This window comes from Raphanus sativus, chromosome 9 (assembly GCF_000801105.2).
Source record: "Raphanus sativus cultivar WK10039 chromosome 9, ASM80110v3, whole genome shotgun sequence".
Taxonomy (NCBI): Eukaryota; Viridiplantae; Streptophyta; class Magnoliopsida; order Brassicales; family Brassicaceae; genus Raphanus; species Raphanus sativus.
The window spans coordinates 11,272,110-11,282,682 of NC_079519.1; the positions used below are offsets into that span (position 1 = coordinate 11,272,110).

General features: G+C 36.5%; 3 protein-coding genes across 3 annotated transcripts; 1 reads left to right on the forward strand and 2 right to left on the reverse strand.

The window, feature by feature from the left end:
- Positions 1-1,182: 1,182 nt before the first annotated feature.
- On the forward strand, positions 1,183-3,559 carry LOC108827775 (zinc finger CCCH domain-containing protein 63). The gene is made up of 8 exons (XM_018601259.2): positions 1,183-1,913; positions 2,012-2,101; positions 2,204-2,305; positions 2,388-2,534; positions 2,629-2,748; positions 2,845-2,904; positions 2,982-3,079; positions 3,162-3,559. The coding sequence occupies exons 1-8, from the start codon at positions 1,380-1,382 to the stop codon at positions 3,304-3,306; spliced, it is 1,296 nt and encodes a 431-aa protein (XP_018456761.1). The 5' UTR covers positions 1,183-1,379; the 3' UTR covers positions 3,307-3,559.
- LOC108827776 (sorbitol dehydrogenase) lies at positions 3,527-5,229 on the reverse strand. The gene is made up of 5 exons (XM_018601260.2): positions 4,968-5,229; positions 4,826-4,893; positions 4,212-4,739; positions 3,948-4,135; positions 3,527-3,866 (listed from the first exon to the last, which is right to left on the reverse strand). The coding sequence occupies exons 1-5, from the start codon at positions 5,083-5,085 to the stop codon at positions 3,674-3,676; spliced, it is 1,095 nt and encodes a 364-aa protein (XP_018456762.1). The 5' UTR covers positions 5,086-5,229; the 3' UTR covers positions 3,527-3,673.
- A 217-nt stretch (positions 5,230-5,446) lies between these two features.
- On the reverse strand, positions 5,447-6,715 carry LOC108827778 (uncharacterized). The gene is made up of 3 exons (XM_018601261.2): positions 6,504-6,715; positions 6,005-6,209; positions 5,447-5,889 (listed from the first exon to the last, which is right to left on the reverse strand). Exons 2-3 carry the CDS (start codon positions 6,194-6,196, stop codon positions 5,776-5,778), a joined length of 306 nt encoding a protein of 101 aa, XP_018456763.1. The 5' UTR covers positions 6,197-6,209; positions 6,504-6,715; the 3' UTR covers positions 5,447-5,775.
- Positions 6,716-10,573: the final 3,858 nt, after the last annotated feature.

Here is a 10,573-nt window from a genome sequence, read left to right on the forward strand (position 1 = left end):
CTTTTCACATCTTTTGAGCTCCAAGTGCATCCAAATGTCTCCAATAACCTCACTTGGCACTCCAGTACCTAATAGAGACTTATGCATGCAAAATGCAACCTAAACATGTCTAAATCCTATTCTATATGATGAAAATGCATATGAATGAATGGTTAAAACAATGCAAATATGCAAGATATCAGTTTTTCCGGTTTCTACGAGAAATTTTGTTTTCGGTTTTGGCAGGAAATTAAGTTTTTACGGTTTTGACGGGAAATTGTTTTTTTCTTTCGATTTTGACGAAATTGTGTTTTTCCGATTTTGGCGGGATATTGTGTTTTCCCAGTTTTGGCAAGAAATTGTGTTTTCCGGTTTTGGTGGGATATTGCGTTTTCACGGTTTTGGCCAGAAAATGTGTGTTTTCCGGTTTTGGCGGGAAATTACGTTTTTCTGGTTTTTGACGGGAAATTGTGTTTTTCGGTTTTGACGAGAAATTATGTTTTTACGGTTTTGACGGGAAATAACATTTTTCAGGTTTGGTGGGAAACTATGTTTTCCGGCTTTGACGGGAAATTGCGGTTTCTCGGTTTTGGCGTGAAAGTGTGTGTTTTGATTTTGGCGATAAATTGCGTTTTCCAGTTTTGGCGGAAAATTGCCTTTTTCCGATTTTGACGAACGATTTTGGGAGAAAATTATATTTTCTGGTTTTGGCGAAATTATGTTTTCCCGATTTTGATGAGAAATTGTGTTTTCCAATTTTGACGGAAAATTGCATTTTTCGGGTTTGCGGGAATTTTTTGTTTTGACGAAAAATTTATCAAATTTTTAGTGAAGATTCACCTTTACCTAGATGCTCCATGAAGACTCATCCTCATTTGGATGAGAATTTGAGGTGAATTTCCATAAATGCAGTTGGGTGATCCATCTGGATGTAGCATTTTAATGTATAAAACGAACATCAATTTGCATCTTCACCTAAATGGATCATCCAGGTGAGCAAACGAACAGCAACTAAGCACAACCGGTATGTTCGGAAAATAAAACAATCTTGGAAGTCCAATGTATTCAATTTCAAATTTAAGGCAAAGAACAATAACCGGTTTAAACCGACATTCCGACAAACAGACGAGTAAAAACATCAAAGTAATTTTGCAAAATAAAATATCGTTAGGGGTAAAACAATAACTACACTACTGTCGTCAAGCTGACGCAACTCTTTACTCTCTCTCTCTCTCTCTCTCCACTACTTGTGTCCTCTTCAAGAAGATCCGAAGATTTTTTAACACAAAAACCTAAATTTGTTTCGTAATTTTTCTAGGGCTTCCTCCAATTTTGTAATTTGATCGGATTCTGAAGAAAATTCCACAGAAAGAGAGGGAGTTAGGGAAATACAAAAGGCCATGGATTTCGATTTGAACGGAGGCAACAAGCGAGTCTTCAACCGTCTCGGCGGGTCGAATCGTCCGGCGGCGGCGGCGGCGGCAAAGGGCTCACGTCAGGAGGTTTGTTCCTACTGGCGAGCGGGGCGGTGCAATCGGAACCCTTGCCAGTTTCTACACCGAGAGTTACCGGGTCCGGTTTCGAACAAAAGGGTCGCCGACGAATCTGGGTTTGCGGGTCCGAGTCACAGGAGAGGACCTGGGTTTAACGGGAGCTCTAGTAGTAATACGTGGGGGAGGTTCGGTGGGAACAGCAGGACGGTGGTGACGAAGACGGAGAAAGTTTGCAGATATTGGGTGGATGGGAGCTGTAGCCACGGTGATAAGTGTAGATACTTGCATTGTTGGAGCAAAGGAGATGGTTTCTCGCTGCTGACTCAGCTTGATGGGCATGAGAAGCTTGTTAGTGGCATTGCTTTGCCTTCTGGTTCTGATAAGCTTTACACTGGGAGTAAAGATGGGACTATTCGTGTCTGGGATTGTGCTTCTGGACAGGTCTCCTTTTCAGAAGCATGTTTGTATTTGAGGAATTCATTTCTGATCCTTTTTGAAGCTTACTTATAGTGGCTACTATTGTTTTCTCTTTGGATCAGTGTACAAGCGTACTCAATCTTGGTGCGGAAGTTGGCTGTGTGATTAATGAAGGTCCGTGGCTATTGGTAGGCATGCCAAATCTTGTGAAGGTGAGTTATACTTACGCATTGTCTTCCTTGACTTGACTGTCACAGTATCAAGGATCCGCTTCTACTACTTGTTGAGTTATAGTGTTGTTGTTGTTGATACAGGCTTGGAATATGGAAACCAGTGTAGACCAAAGTCTCAGTGGACCTGTTGGCCAAGTGTATTCTCTTGTTGTGGGTACTGACCTACTCTTTGCAGGCACACAGGTAATATTATAATTTTCTCTTGCAAAGATCTCTTTGATTATATTTTTTTGTTTGTTAAGTAAGTTGTATACTTTCCGTGCAGGATGGTTCTATATTGGCATGGAGATATAATGCTGCCACTAACTGCTTTGAACCGGCTGCGTCATTGAAGGGCCACACACTTGCTGTTGTTACCCTATATGTTGGGGCCAATAGACTCTATTCCGGGTCCATGGACAAATCTATTAAAGTCAGTACTAGTATTATCTACCATGTGTGAGTTTAAAAAAACCTCTGTTGTTTTTATTTGAGCTAATTTTTTTGGGGGGGTTATGTGTTTGTAGGTTTGGAGCCTGGATAATCTTCAATGCATACAAACGCTCACGGATCATACATCAGTTGTCATGTCTCTCATTTGCTGGGACCAGTTTCTTTTGTCTTGCTCATTGGACAACACTGTAAAGGTCAGGTTCATCGCTAACTATCCATCAGATGAAATTTTTCAACTTTCCCCCCTATTGACGTTTATTTTTCTCTTTCTTTCTTTCTGGGCTGTACAGATATGGGCTGCAGTTGAAGGAGGCAACTTGGAAGTTACATACACTCACAAAGAAGAACATGTATAATTTCTTTCTCCTCTTCTTTTGGTCCTAATCTATTATGTATTGTATAACTAAACAGCTTGTATAAATGTCAGGGAGTGCTAGCTTTATGCGGTGTACATGATGCAGAAGCAAAGCCGGTTTTGTTGTGCTCTTGCAATGACAGTACCTTGCGTCTCTACGACTTGCCATCGTAAGTCTCACAACACTTATTTGATTTCTGAACCTACACTTCTTCATTCTGTTTGCTGAAAAGCTTAGGGTTCATTTATTAGATTTACGGAAAGGGGCAAAATCTTTGCAAAGCAAGAGATACGGTCCATCCAGATAGGTCCAGGTGGCATATTTTTCACGGGTGATGGAACCGGTCAAGTTAAAGTATGGAAGTGGTCCACTGCTCCAACCACGGCTATGTCCTGAGGAAGTTCGAAATCTTGTCAAAAGTTCTTTCCTACGATCTTCTTGTACCATTTATATATGCGTCTCTCTCTCTTTACGATTGTTGTGTCCATCCTAGCAAAGGCCATGGTCTGATGAGATTGGTCGAGACTATGCCATGTTAGGAGTTTTGAGACAGAACCGGGAGAGTTTTGTCCAGTTTCAGTGGATGTCTTGTAACACTTTGATTTGTATGGTCAGATTTGTCATAATAAAAGATTTATCTATTCAACAAGGACTAACGAGAGTGATGATGATACATTGAACAAAGCTGCAGACGCATTCTTATTACAGAAACATTGAAATGATCTTAGAAGAGCAAATGCTTTTTTTTTTTTTTACGGTTGTTTCAGAGATTGAACATAACTTTAATAGCATTGCTTCCACGAGCACTGGTTTCAAAGGCATCTTCCACTTCCTTCTGAGAGAAACCAAATCTGTGGGTTATGAGTGGCTTCACATCAATCTTACCACTTGTAAGGAACTCGAGACACAAAGGCCATGTGTTCTTGTACCTGAACACACCCACCACATCTACCTCCCTGTCTCAAAACCAAACTGTTTCAGGACCATGGTTGTTTACAAAGTTTCTTGATGTGATGTTCAAAAGAGGTTATTATTACCTTGCGGCTGCGGGAGTGAGAGGGACAGTCATTATACCATGACCCATTCCGACAAGGCATACTTTCCCGCCGCATCGAGTGGCTGCTAATGCCGTCGACATTGTTTTGTTGAAACCCGCACAATCGAATGTCACATCGACGTTTGACCCTATAGCTTTCTTAATTTGTTCAACCTCAAAACCAACATCCTGCAAAAAGTTAAAAGGCTTCTCATCTTATACAATCAGATCATTATGTTTCAAAAAGTAAAAAAAGAGAATGAACCTCTAAGCTTGTTGTCACTTTGACAATCCCATCTGCACCTAGCTGTTTGGCTACAGATAAACGGTTATCATCAACATCCACAATCACAATCCTTGGCACACCGAAAGCACGAGCAGCCAACATGGTGACAAGTCCAATAGGTCCGGCTCCCATTACCAACACGTTTGTCTCAGGACCAACCTCAGCTCGGCGACAAGCATGCACGCCAACACTTAGTGGCTCACACATTGCTCCTTCCTCCAAACTCACATTCTCAGGCAATTTAAAACATAGATCCGCAGGGTGAACCACTTGGTTTGCTAGAGAGCCATGAACCGGTGGGGTTGCAAAGAACTTCATCTCAGGACAAAGATTGTATCTTCCTTCCTTGCAGAGGTTGCATCTCCAGCAACTAATCCCAGGCTCAAGAGCCACTCGGTCACCGACCACTAGATGTTTCACTCCTTCACCTACCTCTTCAATGATCCCAGCGCATTCATGTCCAATCACCATCGGTTCTTTCACAATGAAATCCGCACATCTCATGGTCTTGTTTTTGTAACATCATAAACTAATGTTAAGACCCCATAACAAATCAAGAAATAAAAGATTTATTTCGGATTATTACAAGTTACCTTGAGGTAATGAACATCACTTCCACAAATTCCAACAGCCTTCATCCTAACTCTCACATCATGAGGACCTTCAAGGATTTTGAACAAAAGGGTCACATGAAAATCCAATCAAATCCCATGAGAAGAAGAGTTTTGCGCTTACCAAGGGAAGGAAGAGGAAAAGGTTGGATCTTGAGAGTGTTGAGACCAACCAACCAAGCAGCCATGTTCTCTTCTTCAACCTTTGAGCCTTCTCCCTGAGACATTCCTCCTTTTCCCATAACTCTTCTCAGCTCTAAGCTACTCTAGTGATCTCAACTTTTAGATGAAGGGAAACAGAAACCAAACCCACTGAAGCCTTGAAGAATGATTTAAAGAAAATAAAGGAGTCAGCATCGAAATCACCATCAAATAAATAAAGAAATTACATAAAGAAATATATGAACGGGAAAAATCGAAGCGGTGGTTGGTTTTTGTTTTATGTGATTTGGATAAACTCTCATGTCTTTTTCTACTTTTCTTATCATAATCTCATTTACACTCGTATGATTTGGATGGAGCGAGAACACGTACCTTATGTCTTGGATAACATTACATATCAGATTAGGATGTTGATAAAAATCAATGGCTAAAGAACAAAAATTGGTTTTCGAAATGAAGATCTTTATTATATCGAGTTTGTCATCACTTCTTTCACATTGGTTGTTTGATAAACATATTTGTATATATATCAAGAACCTGAATATGTTCTTGGTACCATACTTTTGTCCCCAAACGTATGTGTAAACAACACAAGGAAAATTTGTAAAATCCACGCATCACAGAACTGTTAATGCAAGAGGCTACGAACAGCCTGTTCAAGTTAACAGATCTGTTAATTCGGAACAGGATACCACTTATTCAAGTTAACCAAGATATGTCTAATAAGGAAATGAAGACACCAGAGTGGCGCTTAAATGCATTTTGCATGATCAAGGCTGGTAAACCTCGGGAAGACGAAGACCTACACTAGCTGCAGACTTCCCGAGAACTCGTTTCATTTCTTCAGTTCTGTCAACTGCAATGTTGTACGAGAACAACAGATCCTGCCACAACCAATTCACATATCCACGTGAGAGACTAGACACAAGAAACAACCAACCAACGTATTTGTTCCCATCATGGAGAACAAAACATAACATAGTCATGAAGAATGATTACCTTGTGAGAGTGAATGCTATTAAGAAGATAAGCGTAGTTGCGGGCAAGGTTGATTTTGTCGAGTGAGTTTGGGTTCTTGCGAAACTCGTGCTTGACAAAGTCTGTGAAATGAGACTTGTGGTCTTCTTTGCCAACATGTTTCACCACTGCTTTAAGAAGGTCACGGTATACTCTACCAACTTCACTGCTCATCTTATCTTTTATCCTAAAAACACAAATCCAAATTGAGCTTTAAAACCATATCCATTCCACAACTAAACTCAAATTCAAACTTGTTCGGTAAAGCTACAAGTTCCCCCAAATTTTAATAGCCTTGTAAGTTTCAGTTCATTGAACCTCTGATTAAAATGAATATCATCAGCCATTTCAATAATCAAAAATCATGAGCAACCTAATACACAAAATGCTAACTTGGAACCCCTTAGTGATCAATTAGATTGGAAACTAGAAACATTAACCATATCATTGGAGAACAATCATCAGATCGGAGAAAGCGTACCAAAAGGTTCCGAGAGCAAAGCGGGAAGGAGGAGAGTGGCGCTGATTCTTTCGGAACTTTAGTGACCCTTATAGTTCTCTTTCAAGAGTGGAACGAGGTCGAGATCAACAAACTCTCTCCTGTGTTTGCACGACACTGGTTCAAGACGAGAAAATGATGAGAGATTAACCTAAATCTTTAACCGGGTTTAAACCGATTCATCAACTTGGTTCGTCCGAAGAGTTCTTTCTGTGTTCGACTGTTCTGGACTTGGCCTGCGGTTTTGGTTTATTCGGTAATTTCGGTTCCAGTATTTTTGGTTTCGATTTATTTATCACCGAAGTGAACCAAAAAAGCTGGCTCGGTTAGTTTTGGTTTCCAAGTTTCGGTGAACAAATCTATTTTTTTGTTTCAGATATTTTCATTTAAATTAGTTTACTTCAATTAAATTCAGTTGTTTTTGGTTCATTTGATTAATTTAGTTTGGTTGTTTCGGCTAATTTAGATCAATTTTTTTTTATAATCCGAAAACCGTATCAAAAACTAAATTATTTTCAAAATTCTGCCGAACGAAACCAAACTCCAAACCTTAATCGAACTAAAAAATTTGGTTCGGTTCGACAGGTTACATGCCCAGTCTAGACCTAGTCACTAGATCAGTTTTTATTCCCCCACCCCTAATATGAAAGCGCTTATTAGGTCTGGGCGTTCGGGTGTCCGTTGGCGTTCGGGTTGGGTTTTCAGGTTTACATGTCCTAAGTCCCATAGTAAAATTTCATTAGTACGGGTCAGGTTCGGATAATAACACTTTGGGTTCGGTTAAAAATTATATTGCGTCCTAAAACCCATAAAGTAACCATATATCATTCGGATTCGGGTTATATCGGTTCGGTTTGGATATAACCAAAGTAAAAAAAAACAAAAACTTAAAGAAAAGCAACTAAATTAATAAAAATTAATCTATCACACATAAAATTGCTAAAATAACAATAAAATGTTAAATCAAACATGAAAACAAACATTATTTGTAAACAATATACATTATATTATAGAGAGTAGACTTATTATTCTAATGAACAAATTATAAATAGTCGACAAAAAAAAAAAAAACAAATTATAAATTACTTATTTATAACTAATTGTGTACTTAAACATTTTTAATATTGTTAATATTTATTATTATATATCATATTACCACAAATATTAAATTTAATAACTAAAATACTTATATATATATATTTCAAAATATTTATATTAACTATTAGTTTCGGGTTTTCGGGTTGGGTTAATAACACTTCGGGTTCGGATATTTTTTATACCACCCTACAAAACCCTTTCGGGTATTTTTACATTTCGGATCGGATAACGGGTCGGGTTTTTTGGTTCGGGTTCGGTTCCAGATTTCGGGTTCGGTTCGGATTTCAGCTTCAGTGCTTTAGCTTTATGGGTGATGAACCACAGTCAATGTGGCGCTACCGTAGAGGAAGATTTTGGCCGGTTTCATTCGGTCCAGCCGTCACCATTTTTACCTTTTTCTATAGATTAAGATTCATACTCCACCATGGTTTAGCAAACCAATTGTTTAGCACTTGGTTCTTTTTCTTTTATTTTCTTTTTAGTTTTTGATCTTAATTTTTTGTAGTTTTAAATTAAAAAATCAATATGAAACCCATTTTAAAAAACTCTGATTTTTACTTTTTCTTAGTGTAAATATAGAAATCAATATATGCAAGTGAATCTCTCAATATTTTAAACATTAAAAACTTGAAAAAAAAACACTTTTAGATTGTACTAAAAGGTTTTTATTTTAAATTAATATAAAAAGGAAAAATCTTCAAAATGACATTTATTAAATGGTAAACGACAAATATACATACATTTATAAGGTTAATAAAAATATTTAAATAGGAAATATGAAATTAATAAAAATGTATAAATGATTAATTATAAGATAAATATATTTTACATTATGGATTTGGGTTTCAGGATTCTAAAGAACGTATTAAGAGTTTTTTGACAAGGAAAAAAGATATCTAAGATGAAGTTGTGAAGAATAATCTATGGAGATTTGAGTTTCTAATGGTGGTACAAGAAAATAATTGGAATTTAAATAGGATCTTTGTCATGCCTTTAAATGTTTGAGGTCGGAATCAATAGCCTATAGGAAGTTTGAAAGTAGTTGGAAGACTAAGAGGTTGGTCTTTTGGTATAAGTTTTTTTTTGAATAATCAGGAGGTGATCCGGCGGCCGTGGCCAACCGACTAATCCTCCTGAGTTCGGAACCAGTCTGTGTCTGTACACTCAAGGGGCCTAAGTCATTTTGTGGCCAGCGCGTATCGAACCCGGAAAAACAAAAAAACAAAAACAATCTTTTGGTATAATTTTCGAATTTTTTTTTAACAATAGATTATATTATTATTCTAGGCAAATAGTTATAAACAATGAAAAATATCAAAATAAAAACAGAAAAATAATACACCAGTAAGAATCTAAAGTAAACTAACACACATCTTGTGTATGGATGATTAAAAATTTTCATATAAAAACTCTATATTTGTTTTTGGAATATTTGAATCTCAAGGAAGATAATCTTTGTATTAATCCAAAAACACCGCGCTCTGGACTAAATTAAGAACGGTTGTCATTCTGTTTTTAATACTCCAATAAGAGTCACTGAGACAAGACAACTCTTCATATTGCTCTATTGATAATAATATAGTCAAATAGATACAATTCCATAAAATTTGATACTGTTTTTGTGAAATAACCCTAGTTTGCAGCAAAAATTCCATCATCATCACATGAAGAACTATCCACGATTGAAACTGGTAACCCGTCGTCACCATCCAAAGTAGATCTGTCAATTACCTTTTGTAAACGGTTCAATTGAACCAAAATTTTAATCTTACCAAATCCATTAGAACAAGCATATAGAAAAAGAAGCATATGTTTCGATCTTCTTATACCATAGAGTTACTTCTCCGAAGTTATTTTGTTTTCTTTCGTGTCTTTGGTGAAATCTCTTCTTTAAATAACTATATCATCATTCTGAACGTCTTTCTCCAAAAAAATTATCAGAAAATGGTCTAACAGTATTTCATCAAAAGTGAGTTCTAACATCCTTCTGCATATCGTGGTCAAGAAACGAAATTATATTTCGCATGAGCAAGCTAGAGCCACAAATGCATTTTCTCAAAGCTGGCCAAAAGAATTCGTAGTAAAATTTCTCGTCTAATATTTAGGGAAAATTGGAAAAGTGGGTAAGTTTGAAGTTTCGAATTTTGTACTTTGGTAATTTTAAGTTTTTATTTTGGGAAAATTGTTTTTTAGGCAAAAAAAACAACAACTATATCCTATTAGTATAATTTCTCTTTGAGAAATACTTAGGTTCACTCCTAAAGTGAAACTTTAGGTTCACCCAACCAATAGGATTTCGTTATTTCATATTCAATATCTTTTAAAAAGGAAACAAAATATTATCAAATTTTATTATGCTTTTAAAATAAAAAATAAATAGAAAATAATAATAGTCGTAAAAAAGTTTTTTTTTAAATACCGTCAGCAAAACACTAAATCCTAAACTCTAACCCTAAATCATAAACCTTAAATCCATGGTAAACCCTTGGATAAATCCTAAATCGTTGGATTTTTTTTTTAAATATTTTTAACACAATCAGTAAAACACTAAACCCTAAACCCTAAATACTAAACCCTAAACCCTTAGGTAAATCATAAACCCTTGGATAAATCCTAAACCGTAGGATTTATAATTTATCCAAACATTTTGGATTTACCAAGGGTTTAGGGTTTACCCAGGGGTTTAGAGTTTAGAATTTAGGGTTTAGGATTTAGTGTTTGGCTGACGGTATTAAAAATATATTTTTCTAAAACGTATTTTTTGCAATTAATATTAATTTTTATTTTTAGTTTAAAAATATTAATATAATTTGATAATATTTTGTTTCCTCTTTTAAAATACTGAATATGAAATAATGAAATCCTATTGGTTGGGTGAACCTAAAGGTTCAATCTAGGGGTGAACCCAAGAATTTCTCTTTCTCTTTTGTACTATTTTTTCCTCTAATACCTTT